This window comes from Trichoderma camerunense, assembly GCF_050948025.1.
Source record: "Trichoderma camerunense strain CBS 138272 chromosome Unknown V8C40scaffold_2, whole genome shotgun sequence".
NCBI classification, from domain to species: domain Eukaryota; kingdom Fungi; phylum Ascomycota; class Sordariomycetes; order Hypocreales; family Hypocreaceae; genus Trichoderma; species Trichoderma camerunense.
The window spans coordinates 2,201,423-2,222,621 of NW_028145368.1; the positions used below are offsets into that span (position 1 = coordinate 2,201,423).

The window sequence follows — 21,199 nt, forward strand, 5'->3', positions numbered from 1 at the left end:
GCCCTCTAGACCGCTATCGACTTGGTCGTCTTAGTTCTAAACTCCGGAGCGCTCCGCTCCCCTCTCATAGCTGTGTTTCCGGCCCGCTCTCCATCAAATTCCCGTCTTTTGCTCATGACAGCGGAAGCACCGGCCAATAGGTGGCATGTGCTGCTTTGACAGCTTACTTAGCGCTTTGTAATGCTGCGGAAGTCGGCAAACACGTCCACGGATTGTTTCAGGACCATAGAAAGGTCTTGGGAAGTTACAAATGGGGATTGATGTGGTTTTCTGAGACCTGACCTAGAGTTTCTTCCTCCGCCCACTCCGGCATTTCCCTCGAGCTATGATACCACGCCTCGTAACAAGGATATACCGGGTCCATTGTGAAGAATGCCTTTTTAACGGGGTTTAGGAACATACATAGGCCGGCTTGTTCAACTGCCAGTCTCCATCGGTCACGCGACTATGCAACTAGATATGAGCAATGAGCATACATGTCCCATACAATGAGTTGCTTTCTATTCGCTGAAAACAATAGTCTATTCTAATTCGCTGACCAAGACCAACTGTATCATTTGCCGAGCCCCTTCCCGTCTTCTCTATAGATACTCTATTCCCTCTTTCTCTCCCATCCGTCTTCACCTTCTTTGAGAAACTCTTTCCCTCCCTTCATCAGATCAGTCACCCCTGGAATAGCATTCTCCATCCAAAACTGTGTTCCATTGGGCCTAGCCAGCTCTTGTCCAACTTTGCCACCATCTTCATGCACAAGCCACCTTTCATCCACTGTCCCTAGGAAAACATCGACGGTGCTACTATCATCTGCAGACCGCCAAACCAACGAAGTACCGCACCGCTTGCAGAATCCTCTGTACCGGCCAGGCGACGACTCATATTCGTCGTATGTTTCCTGTGTGTGGAAAGCTGGCTTGAGCTGGTCGGGGAGTATAATGACGAATTGCGCAATGAGTGATGATGTCCACTTGCGACACATTGTACCTATCAAAGTGTCAGCATTCGGATAGGGCATGGTACAAGTCCGTAACAGATAACCATCTTGATCTCATCTGATAATCTGGTACTTCTAAAAATAGGGCACACCTACATTGACAGGCCGATGACTAAATCGATCCGAAGGTAAGTCATGCGTTCAATCTCAGCGCGTCATCTGGATGCATACCTGAGGCGGCCATGGCGTCTCGCTAGACGCAGATATTGAGTAGCGGATCGAGCCGCAGAGGCATCCCCCCGTGATGGCATCAGGGAACCCCATCTTATCAAAAGTTTGATTGGTACGACGCAAACAAGTAAACAATCTACAGACTTTTTTCTCGGTTTTCTTTTAAGCTTGTATCTTTATCTCGTCTATGAGATCTTGCCGCATGGTGTGATGTGGACCTGTCTTACTCCGACTCTCGTTTTCGGCGAGATCGGATCGGACAAAACGTCCCACCCGGACGAATACCCGGACGAGCAAGGCCGTTGCTTGGTCCGAGATAAGACGGGGACCAAGCCCGGCCCCTCACCAACAAGTCGAGGTTGCTCCGTAAGCTCGCAAGAGATCTCAGGAATACCACCTTGTTAAAGGATAATTGACAGAGAATGTCAACATATTATTACCCAAGGATAAAACACTAGCCCATTTATGATAATCTACAAATGGATGAGCTGAAATGGAAGAGAAAAAGAACCTGACTTTAATTCAGAGGCTCGCTACAAGTCTAATAATTGTAATGAAGATCCAGCTAAAGATTAAACACACCACACAGAAATGTTCAATAACCCCTCTGCTTCAACTCTGCCTCTGTCCAATCCCACAGCCTCTTCTGCATATCCGCATCGACGGCGTACTTGTTCTTGCTCTCCAGCTGCCCCACCGGCACATAGAATCCGCCCTGCTGAAGCTTGCTCTTGTCCACGGTAGCCGCCCAAAGCTGAGTCAAGGCACCATATGCAACGTCATGGTACAAGATGGGGCCGAAGAAGCGCAAGAGATTTCTGAGGAAGAAGCTGTTTGAGGTTGTTGTCACATATAGATCTGTTTGGATCATTCCAGGATGCAAAGACACCGAGGTGAGTTCGGGGTGTCGCTTGGCCAGTTCAGCGGCGAAGAGGATGTTGGCTGCCTTGGATGCGCCATATGAAGTCCATTGGCCTTGTGCCGATAATTTCTCGGTTGAGATCATGGTCTCGAAAGCTGGTGCAAATGTGTGTCCGTTGGATGCAGTAGACACAACGCGTACATCGGGGTTATATTTAGTGGCGGTTTGCTTGAGCACAGGCAACAGCTTCTTTGTGAAGAGAAAGTGGCCGACGTGATTGGTGCCGAGTTGCAGGTCAAGTCCGTCATCGGTTTTGCCAGGCGGCTGGTTCATGATGCCAGCATTGAGAAACAGTAGATCAATCCGATCAGTGCTGCGAGTAATGTCCTCGGCTGCAGCAGCGGCTGATGCCAAGTTACTGAGATTAAGTTTCACAAACTCAATGTCGGCAGGCTTGGACAGCGTTGAGTTGATGGACGCAATGGCTTCTTTTGCCTTGTCTTCGTTTCTTGTAGCGAGGAAGACTTTTTTCGGCGAATGCTTGCATAGTTGTAAGATTGTCTCTTTACCAATTCCTGCGTTTCTGTTTATTGTTCATATTAGCAAGCTTGATTCTCACTTTAAAAACGAGAAGTGTCAACATGCCCTCCAGTAACCACAATTACTTTGCCTTCTTGAGAAGGGATATCCCTTTCTGGAGAAAATCGACCCCAAAACATATTCAGGTTATGTATGCGACACTGTTCTGGTTCAATTACTTTTGGACTGCTATTAAAGCAAAATATATATTGATAAAGTCTCCTTTATAAAAGAGAGAGAAGCCGCTTTATAACAAAACTCCCATATTACTCCGCTGGGGTATGGCGATTGTTCGCCATTACATGGTTTGTCCGCTGGCAATGCGAGTGTGGGCAGATTCGTCTCGGATTGGTCTGTTGTGAAAGAATGTTTGCGGAGATTTGTATCTGTCGGTAAGGTAACTACTTTTGTTGAAGTCATGTAGATGCTAAAGACATCGGAGGACTCGCATCCGCCAATAGGGTCGGACATAAGCCCTGTGTCCGCATGGAGAATGAAGTCAACCGCATGACTTTGACGGACAATATGCAATTCCCGCCCTATCAATTGTCGATACGTGTCGGTCTGAAGGCCATGCTATCGTTTTCTTTACTTTACGATCAGGCTTTAAGTCATCAAGAGACCGCTCCAGACAACCAAGGTCCCCTTAGCCGTCATAAAATGCGAAGAGTCGGCAAACCGGATAGTAAGTCAAGCCCGATATTGACGCCCGGTTGAATAGTAGATGATTGCATTAGTTTGACTTGATAAATATCAGTGCTATCTACACTGATTAAGTGTTGGTCAATTCTTCTTCATTGTGGCTGAATTCATAGTGTTATCACAACGGCGCTACATGTAGTCACATGTAACTTTATCACGCGTATCAAACCAGGCACAACACCGCGTGTTTCTTATTCTCCTATTCAGTCTACTGTCTGCATAATAAGGACACTCTTTTGTCAGGCCGGATTGCCACATTTGGCTCTTCGGTGCTATCGGTTAGTGCTTTCCTTGTTTCCATTTAGAACGTCAAGTGTGGTAAGATGAAGCCCACCACTTGGCGGAATATTAACCAGCTCATGAGTTTAGTATGCCTTTAATTCCACTTTTAGTGTGTTCATGTTGTCGGACTTTGCCTCAACTGAAAGCGGAACAGATACTAACCGAACTCACATTGGTTAGAGAAACAACGTGGTATGACTTGGTTTCTTCAAAAGGCTCACATGCATGTTCGAAACGTTGTATGCAGCTTAAAACTCGGAATTTCGGGCACATGATTGGCTACCCCTCAGAACCAATACTAGCTCTATCAGCTCATTTGGATAAATGTAAGTAAGCTGTCGATGGCGTCCTTTTAATACATGTATTCAGAGCTACCCTGGAGCACACCAGCGAAATGCAAAACGCCCCATGACCCAAAATGTATGCTTTACCATCTTTAGAGTCGACCTTAACGATCGACTGAGTTCAAGCTATTTGATGTAACTCGTTCCTGATTACAAATATAGTTGCCTTGGGGACTCTCATGAATATACTCCAGACTCCTTTTCGTGAGCTGTACATGTAGCATAGGTATTACCCTACGGACGGAAAGAATTGCCGTCCATTGCACATAAAGCATATTGCTCGCTTAGAGGCGAAATCCTATTGAATACTCCTTGGCAAGTTTAAGTTTGCTCATATGCTTGGCACATGTATGCAGTTCATCCTCGTTAGCTCATGGCGAGGAACGGTTAATACTTCCCTTCCAAAAGGGGAAGTGGCTGCATATGGAGTGACACCATATAATTTGCGGCTTAACGGCTGTATCATTGCACAACATGAACTCTGGCTGCATTTTGTACAACTGCATCATGTAGCCTGTGTCTAGTGAATAAGATGTAGAAGTATACTTTGCTTTACACTACACAGAAGCCAAGAGCTGGATGATTTTGTACCTGTTTCATTCTAGTATATCTTGGTCTATCATTGAAGGCTTTCCATGCTGCGTGGTGTGTTTACTTGTCTTTAAGAATGAAACTATTCTTAGTATGCATCAACAGCAACGCCATCAAAGCTTCTGAAAGATCGCGTGGTGATATAACTTTAAAATTACCCCGTCACACTATGCTCTATCCCCGTATTTCCAATTCCAAACCAGGTTGCAAGAACCAGTGCCAATTTCATCGGGTGGCTGGGACACTGCCTCCCCGCCAGAGACATGTCATCGATCGCACTCGCAATTTTGCTAGTCTGTGAAGATGGCAATAGTTCATCTGAAGGGGCAAATGTTTAAAAAGCCACCTCGACTTGCTTCATGCTGTACGAGTACAGTAAACAATCCCCAGGATGAGATCCCGCTGTGGCTGAGCTTAAAAAAGTCGAGGTGCGCTATCAACACCTTATCGCTGTGCCGTTCCAGCGATCACAGGCCGTATCACAGCAAAGGATGGGCGGCCCCTGCAGAACGCTGCCGTGCTAAGGCCCAATAAGGGGCACTAAAGCACCGGCCTAAGCGACAAGCGTCCAAGTGAGTGCTGGTCTAATGCAGGAACCGAAACGTGGTGGCTCATCTTTTGTTTTCCAAATCCCCTCTCGCCATCATCACTGGTTGGCATAAACAATTCCAATCATATCCAACTTGAGCTTCGAGAATTCGCATGTGCGGCATCTCATCTCGCCCCTTTTCAACACTCTCCAGTTGATCCCGCCGGCAAACAAACAAACACAAACCCGGATCCCACCGCTGCTGCTGCTGCTGTCCTCCCGTGTCTAGCTTGGCGAGTGATCTGATTTGTTTCGTCTGCTCCGCTACGCGACCCCTTCGTTATTAATGTCTCTTGAACTTCAGCTAGACCCCCCCTTTACGACGGATCCCTGCCCGCTCGCCCCATTGTTTAGCCTGGCCCATTTCGCTCAATTAATGCTTCCGAAACTTTGTCCAATGTCGCCCTCCACACAAGGCGAGCAAGGCGAAGCTCGTCTTCGTTTTAGCGGGTGACGGTCCTGGATTGACGCTTGCCATCCCGCCAATGGGCGTAGCAGCTGCAGCCTCAAGCACAAGCAGGATCTACAAATGCATCGAGGCTATGCGAGAGATGATGGATACGGGTGGGATTTCTGTGGAGGAATCAGTGACCTTCGACATTTCCCTGAATTTCAGGATCGCCGCCAAGGCCCTAAGGAGCATGTCTGCTCCCCTCCTCTTTCGGTACTGCAGCTGGAAGAGCTTCTGGCCACCAAGAGATGACGGTGAAGCCAACGCTCTGAAAGAAGGAAACGGGAGAGAAAAAAGGAGTTCGGATAGCTGCGCTTATCCAGGCGCTCTCCGGGCCTGCAAAGGCGATACTGCGGGAAGAAACGCATGATTGAAGCAGAATACAAGCTTCCCGACTTAGCGCTTTAGCGTCGATTGAAGCCAGTCTAATGCCACCGAGCGCTCCGTGTCATCTTGCACTGCAACACTCGGCCGGTTGGAGCTGCACAAGCTCGAAGCTTGAGGCCTCTCTGGCGCATCTCTAGTCGCCACAACGAGGAGGTGAGAAGGTGAGAGCGTTTCTGGCGCCCCTGTACGTCTTCATTTCCTCTGTGCTCCCAGAACCCACTGCCGCGTCTTGGCCCAAACAGACGCAGGCAGAGCCGTCATACTGGCGCAACCTGGTGGCCGTTTGACTTACTCAAGCGACGCCATACAAGCATGGGACCCACGCCAGGGCCATGGATTGCTTGGGTTGGTTCGTCTTGTTCGCTCATCCTCCGCTATCAACTAATTATCCACACGCGCAAGGCAGGGAAGGCCGATTAAATTATACATAATGCTCCCTGGGCCAGCTCCCTCTGCCGCATGCGTCTCTCCCTCCTTTACGCCTACGTCGCTCCCTTTCTTTGTCCAACTGCTTTTCAATCTTTCCTTCTTCTTCGTTTTTTTGATACAGCCTCTTTGCCGGTCATTCCTTAAGCCGGCAATTGTTTGGCGTTGCATACATTCACTATGCGTTCCACTCTTTATGCGCTCGCGGCGTGGCCGCTCGCGGCTCAAGCCCTCGACTTCATCGACAGCTACACATCCGAGCAAAATGGAATTATGCGATATACTCTTACCACCACCAAGGGTGCCCGTTCGAAGCACCTGCACAGGCGCCAGGATAGCGCCGATTTGCAAGCCCAGCAAACTGGCTACTTTTACAGCATTCAACTCGAAATTGGTACACCACCGCAGGCAGTGAGCGTCAATTTCGATACTGGTTCTTCCGAGCTCTGGGTCAACCCCGTGTGTAGCAAGGCTACAGACCCAACCTTTTGCGAGACCTTTGGCCGATTTTCAAACTCCACAACATTTGTCGACGCTAAGGAACCGGGAGGTATCAAATATGGTACCGGCTTTGTTGATTTCAACTATGGCTACGATTACGTCCAGCTCGGCTGTAAGTTCATAATATTTTTTCTGTTTATACCTACCAACCATTGAGGTTGTCACATGGAGGAATGGAATAAGCTCCGAATACATATTAAAGCATGCGCAAGCTTGCCTCAATATTGGCATAAGGCAATCGATGTGAGACGAGGAGGGAAAAGAAAACAGCTGCTAACGAACAATGCAGCATTGAGAATTAACCAGCAGGTTTTCGGTGTTGCCACTGACAGCGAGTTTGCTTCCGTTGGTATTCTCGGTGCTGGCCCTGATCTGAGTGGCTGGAAGAGCCCTTACCCCTTTGTCATTGACAACTTGGCCACGCAGGGCTTCATCAAGAGCAGGGCCTTCAGTCTTGATATCCGAGGCCTTGACAGTGACCGAGGCTCTGTCACCTATGGCGGAATTGACGTCAAGAAGTTTTCTGGACCCCTCGCCAAGCGACCCATCATCCCCGCCGCCTCCTCTCCCGACGGCTACACTCGTTACTGGGTTTACATGGATGGTATGAGCATCACCAAGGAGGATGGATCCAAGGTTGAGGTCTTCGACAAGCCTAACGGCCAGCCGGTGCTCCTCGACAGCGGCTACACCGTCAGCACCCTTCCCGGTGCCCTTTTCGAGAAGATCCTCGCGGCCTTCCCTTCTGCCCGTCTGGAGACTACCTCTGGCGACTACATTGTTGACTGCGATATCATCGACACCCCCGGCCGTGTTAACTTCAAGTTTGGTGACGTCGTCGTCGACGTCGAGTACAAGGACTTCATCTGGCAGCAACCTGATCTGGGTATCTGCAAGCTTGGTGTCTCTCAAGACGATGACTTCCCCGTTCTCGGTGACACCTTCCTGAGGGCTGCTTATGTCGTCTTTGACTGGGATAACCAGGAAATTCACATTGCAGCCAACGAGGATTGCGGTACTGAGCTGATCCCCATCGGCTCTGGCCCCGACGCTGTCCCGGCTTCTGCCATCGGCCAGTGTGCTTCCTCCGTCAACCAAACCACCTCTGCTGCCCAGACGACCACTTCTGCTGCCGCCTCGACATCCAAGGTGGCCACCACTTCTGCTGTCACGACATCTGCCGCTACCACCTCCGGCGTGCCGCTGTCCACTGGCCCTGCTAGCAGCGGACGTCCGACCACTTCTCACCACTTTGGCAATGGCACTGTTGTCTACTCCGTCCCTAGCCTCAGCACCACCGCTACCTTGGACCAGACCACTACCGCTGCTGCCGGTGCCGGTACCACTGCTGCTCCCACTTATACCTCGACCTTCACCACGACCAACGTGTACACCATCACCTCGTGCCCGCCCTCTGTCACCAACTGCCCCGTTGGCCACGTCACGACTGAGGTGGTTGAGCTCTACACGACCTGGTGCCCCATTGAGAACGGCAGCGGCAGTCCCACGTCTCCTCCCAAGACGGCCCCTCCCGAGATCACTGCTACTTACACGCTGCCCAACACCTACACCTGCAAGGGGGGCCAGAACACCTGCTCCGAGCCCCAAACGACACCTCACGTCATTGTTGTCACTCCCATTGTCACCCAGACGACCCCCGTTGCGATCCCCTCTTGCACCACGTGTGCTGCTGTGGTCCCCACCCCCTCCGGCATTGCTTCGACTCCTGTCTCGACCACTGCAGTTCCACCAGCGACTGCCCCTGCCGCTACCAGCAGCAGCCCGGCTCAGTCTGCCTACTACCCGCCTCCGCCTCCGCAGCACGCTGTCTCTACTCCGGTTGTCGTTTCTCCCGTCGTCACTCCGGCTCCCGTTCCCGTTCCTACCGGTGGTTTGACGACCGTCATCACCCCTGGCAGCTCGGGCGCTGTTCCTTCCCAGCCTGCCCAATCCGGCCTACCTCCTGTCCCGGCTGGAGCCGCTGGATTCCGCGCTCCTGCCATGGTGGCTCTGTTTGGCGGAGCCGTGGCCGCTCTTTTGTTGTAAAATGATGTGAATACGAGATGAGCAATTGTACACTTTGTTTATGTTAATTCAGAGGAAGAAGAGAAGCCCAGGCGCCCCCATAGACGAAGGAGATGAATAGTGTGTTTGTGTGAGCGAGTGAAGTGAATTGAAAGCGGATCACACGAGATGGTTCCATTTGTATTCATCGGTTGACTCCATAATGCTATATATATTTTTACCCAGTCCCGAGTTGTGGATAGTTTTTTCTCTTTGCGAGGTTTCTACAAAGGCAAATGGGAAAGACGGTTGGATTGTAGCTCATGTCTCCCATACCTCGATTAATTATTTATTCTTTCAATTACCGCCATAAAGTGTCACTCTATTCTGCCAAAGATCAAACTCAAAGCCTAGTTATTGCCTTGAAGTAGTGGTATAACTTCATTGAAGTCGTGTCGTTGGGACATGTGAAATATGCTTGGCGAGTTACATCCAGATATGTAAAACAACATTTTATGCGTTATACATACCTCATACCTGGTAATCCATGACATGGGAGAATGCGAATCCAAGCAACATCGTCTTGAGCGGCAATGCAAGCCTCATTGCGGCATGTCACGGCGTGTACCTACTTTTTTTTTGCGCACGTCCCAACAAACATCGAACGATCAAACCACGTTGTGAATCCTCAGCGGGATGAAACATTCCCAGGGCATTGGACATTCCCATTACCAAATATATATCCAAGGTTCCACGTTGTTGGTAATTGGCGTGCGTTAGTTGTTCCAGATCGAGGTCAATCGGTGTTCTTTTTAGGAAATACTGGGAACGGGGATCGAACGTTTACGGCGAAGAAAACACTTTTGTTGTTTTATTTATATCTACGGCAGTCAACGTGGTGTTGTTGGTCACGGCAGTCTAATTGTCCCTGAACCACGTTGACGGGAAGGATTTTGCTAAATGCAAAAGTGTTACACACCGGGAATAATCCAGACTTTGTCTTCTGGATATTCTGGAAAATGGCATCTTTCATTCAACCGCCAACCCGAGCAAATAGGACGTGTGCGGAACGAAAAGCATGCAGGATAATTATCCGCTGCCGCCAGCGACATCTCGCAACTTAATCCTAAACTGAAAAAGTTTTTCTCTTCCCCTCTGCTCTCTATCGACCAAGAACGTTACCGACCTACTGTTCTAGACCTCAGTCAGGGTCGGGGCATCCACTCTGTTCTAGACGAAGCCAATTGATCCAAAGAGGATCCTCTGCCGCTCAGCTACATGTATGCGGCCGTTTAAGGACGCTGCAGAATGCAGCAGGATTTCACCATTTACGGAAATGACGACATGAACCGACCCTGATCGAAAATAATCTTATATCGCGATCCTAGCGTTGAGTTTGTGTGTTTTGGGTGCACATTCGTATCTGCAGAAGGAATAGAAGGGAGGGGGAGAGGAGGGGGGAAGAGAGGGAATTTAGAAAAGGATGGAAGCATGGAAGCATCGCTTGTTGCGAGGCAAATGGCTGATGGACTGCAATCCCACTCAGCTCTTTTGTTTGATCTAACCCAGCGGAAGCGCCCGTGAGTTCTTGGTTAGCTCGGCATCTCTTCTTAGTTTGTTCTTTTCGCTTCTTCTTCTTCATGTGAAACAACTCCACCCGTAACTGCATGCAGATAAAGCACAATGCAGTAGAAGAAAGAACCCTCAGCTAGACACACACGACACCTCGTCATAAAGGCGGTAGGCGAGTCGGAAAGCCGGCAGGTTTGACACAAGTTGACAAGGTGGAAATCTGGCGCCGCCAAGAAACGAGGGAAAATGGTGAACGGCGCAAAAGGACATTGCCTCTCTGCCCAGCCTAAGCGTCAAGGCGACTCTTCGCGAACCGCAACCCCGCGCTCTCCCCCATTCCGCCCTCGTACATGTGTGTGTTCGCGCGGGCTACTGCAGTCGTCCCAAACCTCTCGCTGGGAGGAGTGGAGCAGAGGCAAAAGTTCGCTTTCGCCTCGAGGAACGCTGTACCTGGGTACCGAGCCCATGCTATATATGGCAACGCGTCCTCGTCCAGCTGCGATAAGGCCTTTGCCAGGACCCTTTGACAGACCGGGACCCTGTCAATGTCTGCTTTGCCATCGCGTTATTGGGGGAGAGGGGGCGCGTATCGACGATCACTACCTACTATATTTACCGCGGCATAGTCAACTCCGGGCCCGGACTTGCAGGAATCAACGGGCCGCCCGGTAGGCTGCACGTAGAAGGGAAAAAAAAGGCACGAAAGAGAGCGAGGCGAGGTCCTATCACCGACGACTGCTTGAGCCCCGCTGCCAAGCTGCTTGGTTTCAGACAGACTCTGACAACTAAACTCCTGTCCCCTCTATCGTCATCGATAGCTGCCGGATAGCTGCCCGCTCACTGTATTCAGCTCAGTCCTCACGAGTTCTTCTTTTTCCTCCCAACTGTGTGCCGTGTTTGGTGGAAAACCCCCTCCGGTTGCCACTAGCAAATAAAGGTGGAGATAAGAACACAATGATCAGCAATCAGGCCGTCAAGCGATCGCAGGGTAAGGCAAACCAGGCATCATCCCCACAACTGGTGCAACACATGAGGTATCGTGAATGGGCGTTCTGAGGAGCTCAGATGGACGTCGGGAGTCGTCCGAGCCAGCGATTTAGAGGGCCGGCTGGTTCCCGGAGAAGTTTACGAACAACGCCCTATCCCGATGGCCAATCCTGTGGCAAGATCGAAGACTTGCCGTGCCGAACAGTAGGTGCGGTGCGACTGGATCTTGCAAAACGATGGAGTTGGAGGAGGAGCATCAGGCCCATTCCCACCACCCTCCAAAGGCCTTCGGAAACTGCGGCTACGAATCCCACCCGCACTGGTTCCCTGTTCGGGTTTTCATGCAAGGGCCCAGTTGGGGACAAGACAAGAGAAAAGACGAGCAGTGGCCAAGGCGTCTGTCTCACGGCACAGAAGAGTTCCAGTGCCAGGATGGCGGAAACAACTAGTCATCCCACGGCTGCAAAGCATTCCGCTACGAACTCGTGCTCTGTAGATTGTATACGTCAGCTAGGTGAAATGCACATCAACTGTCTCAGTCCGAGAGGGACGCGGGTAAGGCATGCTGCCATTTTGACATGGAAAGGGCTTCATACCTTCCTCAAGGGGTATTCTTTTTTGGCTGCAATGCCACCCCAGTTAGCCAGCAGCTCAAATGTAGCGTTCCATGTCGCATAAAAGGAAATGTTACCTCAACAGCCAAGGTCCGGGGTACAGACGCAAGCCATCAACGGCTGTCGCCGCATATGCTAATTGCCGGGGGAGGTGAGTGAAAGTGCGGCCATGGGACGTGCCCTCTCTCATGATTTTTGGGTTATCTCTCAAGCAGAGGCGTTCTGCGAGCTATCGTTACTCCGGACTAGTAGTTCCTCTATCATTGAAGGGAGAGCGGGACGTAGCGTGACGATAGGGGAGATGAAACGTCAACTTGGCGAGATGATAGATATCGATAGTCTGCCAATATGCTCCATGGTGCATGCCGCGTTGATTTGCTTCGAGGCTGGCTGTGAGATAGCCAGTAGGGATTCGGGCACCTGCGCTGCTGGGAACTAGACCTGAACCCCGGTGCTAAGTAACAAAGTAGCAATGGAAGAGTTAAAAAAGAGACATAAACAAAGCAACAAATCTGACCAAAGCGAACCGTCCATGTGGGGGAAGCTGGGGGCAAACACGCAGTGCTCCGCAAACGCTCGATGCTAACCGTTTGTTACGCACTCGTCCGTATCTTTAGCCCTCCAATCTATTTTCTGCAGAATGGTCTTTAGCCTGTCCATTCAATGCAGCCGCAAACTGGAGAATGCGACGCTACATGTCCAATTGCCCATGCATAATCATTCATTTCGGAAAACTGCGTGCAAAGTGGATGTTACCAAGTTTTGCCCACCTTGCGGGCTCGGGGCCTATGTTGACAGTGGAAATATTGGGCTATTGCCGCCGACATGACATGACTAGCAGCAGGGCTTGTTGGTGACTCCAGTCGTGTGCATTGCTCCGTGTCTTCGCGCTGCAGTAAGTCCCGTGAACCATCATCTGTTGGCAGAGCATTTGGAGAGTTGTAAAAGACAACGCTGGACTGCGCGGCAAAGCATCTAGATTGCGCGTCTGTGTGGATGTGGTTACTCTCGGCACAACTTTTGTGCCTCATAAGTTGATGCATGTAGTTGAATCCTGATGGCCTGGATAGGTCCGTCTTGGTAAAGTATGCGTGCTCGACGAATCTGAGCCCTCCGACCCTGCATCTGAATATGCAGGCAGATCAAAGGGTGTATAGAGTAGCTACAAGTGGCTTAACGAGGGATGAACACCTGCATGATATGCCAGGGCCACCAAAAGGTTGTGCTAGAGGGGGGAAAAGGTCAGCCACCGATGCAGCACTGGCTAGACGCTACCCCATGCGCCCGTTTCCTTGCCCAAACTCCGCGTGGCAGAGGGTATCGACGGCGATATGTAGTCGGCAGCGATCAACGGGTGGGATGTCATGCTCGCTAGACGGCGCGTGGGCATGGGTGAGACATACATGAAGATGGGGGGTGACTTGTTCGCTTGCAGACTTTAATGCATGCCACCAGATGTCATCACACATTTCAAAGGCTATGTAGTTGGGAGACCTTGTATGAAGAAAATTTTCTTCTCATGAGCCCGATGGTGGAGTGGCAACGACAAAGCCGATGTGAGCTGCACCGGTGCAATGTAATCAGGCTCATCAGGCGCGCTACCGACATCCTTAAGCATATGCGGACTCTGACATGTGCATATTGAGATCAAGTCTGCTGCGCCGAGACCTGATTCATCGTGGCAACCCGCTAAAGTTGGGCAGACGACTCTATACAAGTAGTACCACTACTGCGTTGTTGGCAAAAGCTTTGGCACACGATCCGGTTTTTGAGGCTGGGAACTTTTGTGGCAATAAGCCTGGGTTGCACTCGAAAGACAACTCTGCCCTATTCCTCTCGCTAAGCAGAAGCAATGACGAATTGATAGAGCTCCTGTGACACATTGAAATCGAACCCCATGGGGATTCCACGTGTTGACAAGTTCACGACATTGGTCCAACAAGAGGCGGGATGCAAGACTTGTCGGGCCGCAAATTGCTCGGATGGCTCATTTACCATTCCTTGGGATGTGGGACTGCTTCCACCGAGAATGCGGTGTACTTCTTCAGCGTAGGGAGAGCCACTGTGGATGAGAAGTCGTAAACGCAACGAATAAGCTTCTTTGTCTCGCCCCTTTAGAGCACCGCTCGCCCGCAGTCCTCGAGCTCTGATTCAGCGGCTAAGAGTTAGCAACGGAGAAAGCCATGCATATTCATCCCAACAACATTTTCATGAATGGGAGAGCGCCAAGTACTGCACTCCTTTACCCCATAGCGTGCCACCTGGCGAAACTTGCCATTACGTCTCGAAAACTAGCATTATATCAGGGTTGCCACGGGTTGATGGCCAGCCAATTGACCCGTCTTTGCGGGGAAGCATGTCAGCCGACAAGTAGGAAGCGTCTTGTCGAGTCTGGGGAACATGTCGACGGTCCATTTCGCCATCGTCCGCACAACGGCCAAAGCGGCTGTTCCCCGCTATTGCACGGCTCATCATCGGGGTGATTCTCTTAGCTGTCTGTTCCACACACGCCCCGGCAGCGCTTTGCCTGTCCGCAAGTTGAGCCCATGGGGGCGTAGACTCGAGCACCAATCAAAGGGCTGATTTTCAACCCCGGAAAACAAGGTCCAGTTTTCAAGGCCTGTCGTTGACACTAGGATAAATCAGTCAGTCCTCCGTACATACATACAGAAATTCGTCTAAAAAGGCTCCAACAGGGCGGCTAGGAAAAGGTACGAGCCATACGAGTACTAGTACGTGTCCGAACACACTCGCAACAAAGTGAAAGAAAAAGGTTTCCGTGACGCAGGGAATAGTCGTACGACCGACGGCTGGTAAACCCCTCCCCCTGCCAATTCCTCGGTGGCTCTAGGCATGGCGAGGCCAAGCTTGGGTGAGCTATTTTGTCCCAATTCCGCAGCGCTGGGCAACAGGCGCCCGTTCAAGGCACGGAGTGCTAAATGGAGCCAAGAGCAAGAGTTTGGCATGATTTCGGCGGCATCCAAGGTGAAGGAGGGTGGCTATGGGGCAGCAAGCACAAGAGATGTCGAAGCATGGCTGCAACGTTGTACTCCCAGTCGGCTCTCTTCCTTAGCCAATCGGGGAGCAACGATAATCCCACGTCCCGGCTTTAGTATCAGCTGTGACAAGGGACTCTGAATGTAGGTCTATCCAGAACTGAGCATGCGCATGTGGACAAGGCAACCTCTCTGCCAAGCCTAGATCTAGGGATTTGCGCCTCGCTGCGATACCGAGCCTTGGCCACGCAAGATCCCCCTACCAGGCGGGACATTGCCATTATCAGGACTCTTGTGTTTCACCTTATGTCGCCGGGAAATGAGTGCGAGTACAGATAAGAGAGGGCTGATGTCTACATACCCCATATCTTTGGCTTTCTCTCTCGCCATCTGTCTCTCCAAACCACGAGGTGGAGAGACATGTCTGCGGAATACCGCACCTCACTGTCTGACTCTATCGGGCGGGCCATCGGGACAGAGTCCGGCCGGATAATCGGTGATGTGCTGCCGTCGATTATTAGCCACTATTTCGTCTTCAGGCTCAAAATCGAGTTAGGAGCCCATGTTTGTGCGTAGAGATCGTGATGCTATCCCTATTCCGGGGCCACTCCGGCATTTGGCTCGAAATTTAAGTCGCCAAGAGTTCGATGAACGATCAAGCTTCCGCAATCTCCATTCAGCTTGACAGTTGGCTCCGGAGATGCGTCCAACAAACTTCAATTGTTGTTGGTGATGGCTAGAGACCCCGCTTGTTGGCTTTGAAGCGCTACTTTGAAGAGCTACCTTAGCCTTACATAAGCTCAGGCACAGTCTTAAGCCAATCGATAAGGTTAAGGCGGAAAAAGAAGCACCGGCAAGTGGGAGGATTGACAGGAAAAGATCACCTGAGATGGCCAAACTCGTTAATGCGGGAAGATCTCTCGGCATCAAGCGCCATTCGCCCGAAGCAGCACCACAGCTAACGCCACCGTTTCCCTCGCCAAAAAAGGGCGCCTCTTTTGGAGGGACTTTTGGATCACCACTGAGGCTTAGAGGTTTGGGCTGGACTTCCACACAGCGTTCCTCGCATTTTCTAGCGCTCGTTTCCCCCTCGCGACCCCTGGATCCGCAGTGCAGGCTCGCAAAAGAGGTCCAGTCTTGGTGTGCGCCACGCTGTCGCCATTGCATGCGTTAACAGTGCAGAGTGGATTCTCCAGCCAATACTGCTAATGCGTGTCTCACATCCACAATCTGGAGCTCCATGCACCAAAACAGCTCGTCACTGCAGCTCTTATCGCTTGTCACTTTGCAAACCTGATAGTTGAGATTAGAAGCGGGCTGCTAGAGAAAAGTTTTTTTCTTTCCTGCGTCTCAGTCAAAATTTTTCTCTTTCTTTCGCATTATTGATGTGCTCCCACCCGGCGATAACGCCATCGGTTCACGGAGTACTCCGTATTCTGCGGGCAACCAAACGTGGCTGATCCGTTTCTCAACCCCAAGGTTAGTGCATCTCGGTCTGGAGAGCTTCCTCAGTAGAAAAGTCTCACCGCTACGGCTATAGAGTATGGCTTCGACTTCTTTGCGCTGATGATGGTTTTCGTCTTTGGTCACCCAATTTGTGTGTCTTGCCGCACAGGAAGCTCCCATCTGGGGCACCACGAGGTCCTCGTATGTCTGTTATGGCGAAGGGCGTAGTATCCATCAAGCTGCCTGGGCAATGAGGTCACAGCCTGCCATCCCGTGCTGTCAGCGTGCCAAGCGAGAAGGGAAAGCTTGGACTTCCAGTGAAGCAGATAAACGGTACGATGCAACAGCAGCTTTACTCTGGCCCACTTGCGCGTTGCCCGGAAGCTTTAGGAATCATAAGGTGGTAATGGTAGGAGCATCTCTGTACGCGATACAGTACTGTACGAGTACTCGTATCGTATGCTGTCTTGCGGATGGGTCCAAAGAGGAGCCGATGCGGTCCGCAATGCCACGGAGTAGTCCGTGCAAGTAGCTGATGTGATTTGCCGTGATGCCCGATGCATGTGTCGCCTTTGCTGTTATCAAAACTTCACACCGAGGGAAAGATAAAAAAAGCACAATGGAGCAAAGTAAGCAAGCAAGCGTGCAAGCAAGCGTGCAAGCATGGCGATCCTGAATTACTGGGAGTGCGGCTTTGAAACCGCCATCTCTTCCGCAGTTTCTCTTGTCCACCATCCAAGCCCCTCTTCTGTGAGTCCGCGGGTGCAATTCGCGACCTCCGTTGAACCCCTACCCTTTTGGCCTTTGACAATTGGAAATTGGATTTGGCACCGAGGCCAATTAACGAGAACGTGAAGAGTGAGAGTCAGAGTCAGAGTGAGAGCTGACAGAATGGGCCATGCTAGCAACACACCAAGACCTAATGTCCACAAACAGACTTATCCAGATGCTGCCATGCCTGCATGTCTTAGAGAACCAGGGTCGATACGCGGTTTGTTTGGTGGAGCCGCTGGTGATCGACACGCCAGAGCCGCCGCCTGTTTGCCCAATCCGGTCACGCTGTCACCACTTGTCCTTCTTATGCTGGCACCGAGCAGCTGATGAGGCAAACGGCCAAGCCCGCGTACAATGGCTATCAGGTGGAGGGCAAATCAGCAAGCCCATTGGGGTTCTGTGGTCCAACCAAAGGTGAGTGTCTTGCTGTGACGGGAATACTGATCCCAGAGCAACAATTGCAGGGAACCTCGACGTTGCGCATCCTCCAATCAGGTTGTCTTTGCAATGTCCACAGATTCGCTGTAACGAAGTGCTACTAGCACCGAAACTCCCCTGGCCCGCCACAGCCTCCGTGCATGTGTGAGAAGAGGGCGCAGAGATTTCTCCGAGCTGCCGGCGATTTTGCAAAAGAGGGTTTAGACAACCGAAATTCGAGCGACTAGCAAACTAGGTTCGCAAAGCCAACAAATAGAGAGCAACAGAGCAAGACGAGGAAAAAAATAAACAAATTAAAAAAAAGTGTCAACTAAGAATAACTGGCGTCAAAGCCATCGAATGCTCCCGAACACCTGTGCTGTTTCCACAACCCTTTTCGACCTTCGGTGTCTCGCGTGGCCTTTGCATTGACATACAGACCAGGGGGAAATGAACAGCCAATGCTTGGGCGTAACGGCACGGCATGTTTCCAGAAGAGCGAATTACGTTGGTGGCAGCAAGACAGGGCACAAGTGCATCAGTAGGCAATCTGAAGAGGTTGTTGTAAAACCCATGAACCCTGCCTTGCTCGACGCACGCCGCCTCTCGCCGACAACTGTTGCCTGTTATTACCTGCACTTGGAGCTCCATACGTGCGTAGAACCTTGATGATGCCAGGCTTCCAACGCAGTGAGACGCTGAATCAGGCCAGGTCAGGTCAGCGACAAGACAATTCTGCGCGGTAAATTGAGGCAATAGAATGCATGCGTCTGCTGATAAGGTCGCGGCTGTTCTGATACCAGACACTTAACAGCAGCTCAGCAAGGGCCCCGGACCGGTGTAACAATTGCCTCGCTGTAGCGTCTGCAGCACTGGCTGGACCGAGACGGAAAAGCGAATACGTTCTTCGAACGAGTACTCCGTACCTACCCCTCGTACCTCACTAAGAGACTCGGCCCCTGGAGCGTAGTGGGGGAGGGGTGCAGTGCCCTCCGCATATACTTGTCCCAACTTACGGAGGCGGCGCTCCGTTTTCTCGTGGCCAAACGGCCCCTCGGACGGGACGGAGCAACTTGCCAGTACGAAATTCACACATGACTCCAGTACCTGATTCAAGACAGCAGAAGGACCAGCAGATAAGATTAGTATTCGCCTTGATCAGCTAATCTGCAATATGAAAACGCATGTACCAGAAACATTTCATGTTCGGAGACATGGAGTCTGCAACCTGTGGCTGCGACCATCTCAGCCGGTTTTGTCGCCATTTGTCGATGCAGCATGAGATCAGATGATGCCACCTGGCTGGTGCGCCGCGGACGACAGTCCTCACTGTGTGCTGAGAGTTTGTGGTCTCGACCAATGGCATGTTGTACCGCCAGTCTGCTCCGTTCTGACACCGTCTCGGGCGTTGGAGACGGTCCTTCATCTTATCGTGCTGCTCCACTCGGCATCGAGCGATTACCGTTGCCGTGATGGCTCCTACATTCTCCGTAAAACTGTACAGGCTAGTCAGTCGTCGCCACCACAGCGAGCTTCCAGAGGAACTCACACGTGCGCACCAGATGGGAGATCTGCGGTCCGGGTCATGGGAGAGCTGACCAGAACCCTCTGAGACATGCATGGATTGGCTGATCTTCAATCCGGTTATCTGTCGATGCTCTGTTGATCTCTGCCACCACCATTCGATGGGTAAAACATTGATGCCAGCCCTAGGTTAGGTGGTTTTTCGCAAGATGGATGATGTAAGTGAAGTTGGGGGGATGACTTTGGGTTGCGTTCATGGTTTCAGAAGGGAAAGGCGCATGGACGTCTTGGCGTGGGCAAGTGCAAGTGGGCGAGCGCCTGCAGAGGCGGGCAAATGCAGTGCCGTCCGCTGTTGGGAGTAGGGAGTACCTGGCATGAAAGTACCGGTCGGCGACACTGCTGCCTAGGAATACCAAGCAGCAAGTCCTCCGTATCTTCAAGCAGCTGACAGTGGGCAGGTGGCAGCGGCGGCAAGAGCTAAACGCGGACACCAGGGCAAGCGCAGCGCTTCTCACGACTTATTCATTTCGACAGCAGCAGAAGCTTCTCAGACAGACAGACAACTGACAACAACAACGGCGCGCGGATCGACAATACAGCGCCTTAGTCCGCAGACTAAGGTAAGTAGGCAGAAAGTCAGTTGGGCAGAGCAGTGCAGATTGGATGCGATCAGTGGCTTTGGCTTCTCCCGCATCGTTTCTGCTCGAGCCAACAGCAAGATGCTAGCCTCTGCCACTTGTGCTAGTCCGCCTGGCGACAGGGTTATCCGGCGCTCGCGGTTGGTGGCTTTTTCCAAAACGGCCCTCCTCCATACCGAGCGTCGCACCTACAGTGCTCATCTCCTCCGTTTTGTATGGGCTCCGTCCTGCACAGCTCCCGACAAATTGGTTACCCGCTCTTGGCCCTGACAATCAGCTATGAGCACTGGTAATCCGTACTTGGATCACAGCTCCGGCTCGTGAGTGGTGGTGTTGTGTGTTTCCGCGTGAGATGCCCCTTTCACCGCCGAGCTGGCCATGACTTGGGGGCAAGAGGATGACGGACGCAGCAGAAACGGGAGTTTTTACGAGATAGAGGGGCACTTTTCGTGTGCCGATGCAAAAAATTTCCCGGCATTCGGACGAAATCTCCCACGACACACACCTTGCTTGCTCACTAACCCATCACGCAACAAACTGGTCAGACCAACAAAGTACGGCCCGCATCCGCTCCCCGCAAGACAACAGCTCAGTCGGTCAGTCAGTCAGACAGAAAGACAAATTGGTTGTTTCTGACGCGGATGCTATGGAGAGAGGTCTGCGTGCGAGGGCGACCGTCTGCATGGCCTGCTCACATGCGTTGGTGGTGGGTGCGTGCTACTATAAGTCGCACTTTGGTCATTTGCGTCACTCGTCTCACGATCCCCCCTCTCCGGAGCATTGAGTACCAGCTGGCTTAACAATGCCGTTCTTCGGCTGGTAGATCCCATTCCAGAGGTGCTCGTGGTCGAGAGACTCGGTGACTCGAACACTTCCGCCGGCTTTGGCTCGACAAAGAGGGGAATGGAATCTGATAACGGCATATGAGCCACCCGAGATTACTGACTATGCACGCCAGCGAGTAGTGGATGACATCTCACCGGCTTTACCAAGCATATGCCGGACCTACAAGCACTTGATCACTTATTTTTTCTCTTTTTTTTAACCTCTTGATATCACCCGCCCCCCCATTAAATGATGGGCACTGCTCCAACATCCAGCACTCAGGCACCAGATGCTAGCATGCGGCGGCCGACTCCGAAGGCAAGATACACCGTACTGCTACCAGTGTTGCCTAGTAGCGATAGCAGGGCGAAGCACAGCATAGGAGTCACAGTACAAGGCTTCTCTGCGTACAAGCGTAGAACGCCGGCACCGAGTGGATTCTCGGTGGGTTTTGCAAAAGGACCTGTGCAATTGGAGCCACAGCAGCGCTAGACACCAAATGGTAGCCGCTTCCGTGACCTCTTAG

General features: G+C 51.5%; 5 protein-coding genes across 5 annotated transcripts; 2 read left to right on the forward strand and 3 right to left on the reverse strand.

Annotated features, from left to right (window-relative positions):
- Positions 1-407: 407 nt before the first annotated feature.
- Positions 408-1,311, reverse strand: V8C40DRAFT_233617 (Mss4-like protein). Its single transcript, XM_083213414.1, has 3 exons — positions 1,163-1,311; positions 1,088-1,103; positions 408-981 (listed from the first exon to the last, which is right to left on the reverse strand). Exons 1-3 carry the CDS (start codon positions 1,253-1,255, stop codon positions 593-595), a joined length of 498 nt encoding a protein of 165 aa, XP_083078144.1. The 5' UTR covers positions 1,256-1,311; the 3' UTR covers positions 408-592.
- A 446-nt stretch (positions 1,312-1,757) lies between these two features.
- Positions 1,758-2,667, reverse strand: V8C40DRAFT_261787 (uncharacterized protein; the record flags this gene model as incomplete). Its single annotated transcript, XM_083219298.1, has 2 exons — positions 1,758-2,564; positions 2,644-2,667. The coding sequence occupies 2 exons, from the start codon at positions 2,665-2,667 to the stop codon at positions 1,758-1,760; spliced, it is 831 nt and encodes a 276-aa protein (XP_083078145.1).
- A 3,658-nt stretch (positions 2,668-6,325) lies between these two features.
- V8C40DRAFT_233621 (aspartic peptidase domain-containing protein) lies at positions 6,326-9,430 on the forward strand. Its single transcript, XM_083213415.1, has 2 exons — positions 6,326-6,988; positions 7,166-9,430. Exons 1-2 carry the CDS (start codon positions 6,556-6,558, stop codon positions 8,920-8,922), a joined length of 2,190 nt encoding a protein of 729 aa, XP_083078146.1. The 5' UTR covers positions 6,326-6,555; the 3' UTR covers positions 8,923-9,430.
- Positions 9,431-10,999: 1,569 nt separating this feature from the next.
- V8C40DRAFT_233625 (uncharacterized protein) lies at positions 11,000-12,494 on the forward strand. The gene is made up of 3 exons (XM_083213416.1): positions 11,000-11,929; positions 12,036-12,061; positions 12,131-12,494. The coding sequence occupies exons 1-3, from the start codon at positions 11,518-11,520 to the stop codon at positions 12,206-12,208; spliced, it is 516 nt and encodes a 171-aa protein (XP_083078147.1). The 5' UTR covers positions 11,000-11,517; the 3' UTR covers positions 12,209-12,494.
- Positions 12,495-13,892: 1,398 nt separating this feature from the next.
- V8C40DRAFT_261789 (uncharacterized protein) lies at positions 13,893-14,468 on the reverse strand (the record flags this gene model as incomplete). Its single annotated transcript, XM_083219299.1, has 2 exons — positions 13,893-14,199; positions 14,335-14,468. The coding sequence occupies 2 exons, from the start codon at positions 14,466-14,468 to the stop codon at positions 13,893-13,895; spliced, it is 441 nt and encodes a 146-aa protein (XP_083078148.1).
- Between the last annotated feature and the right edge of the window lie 6,731 nt (positions 14,469-21,199).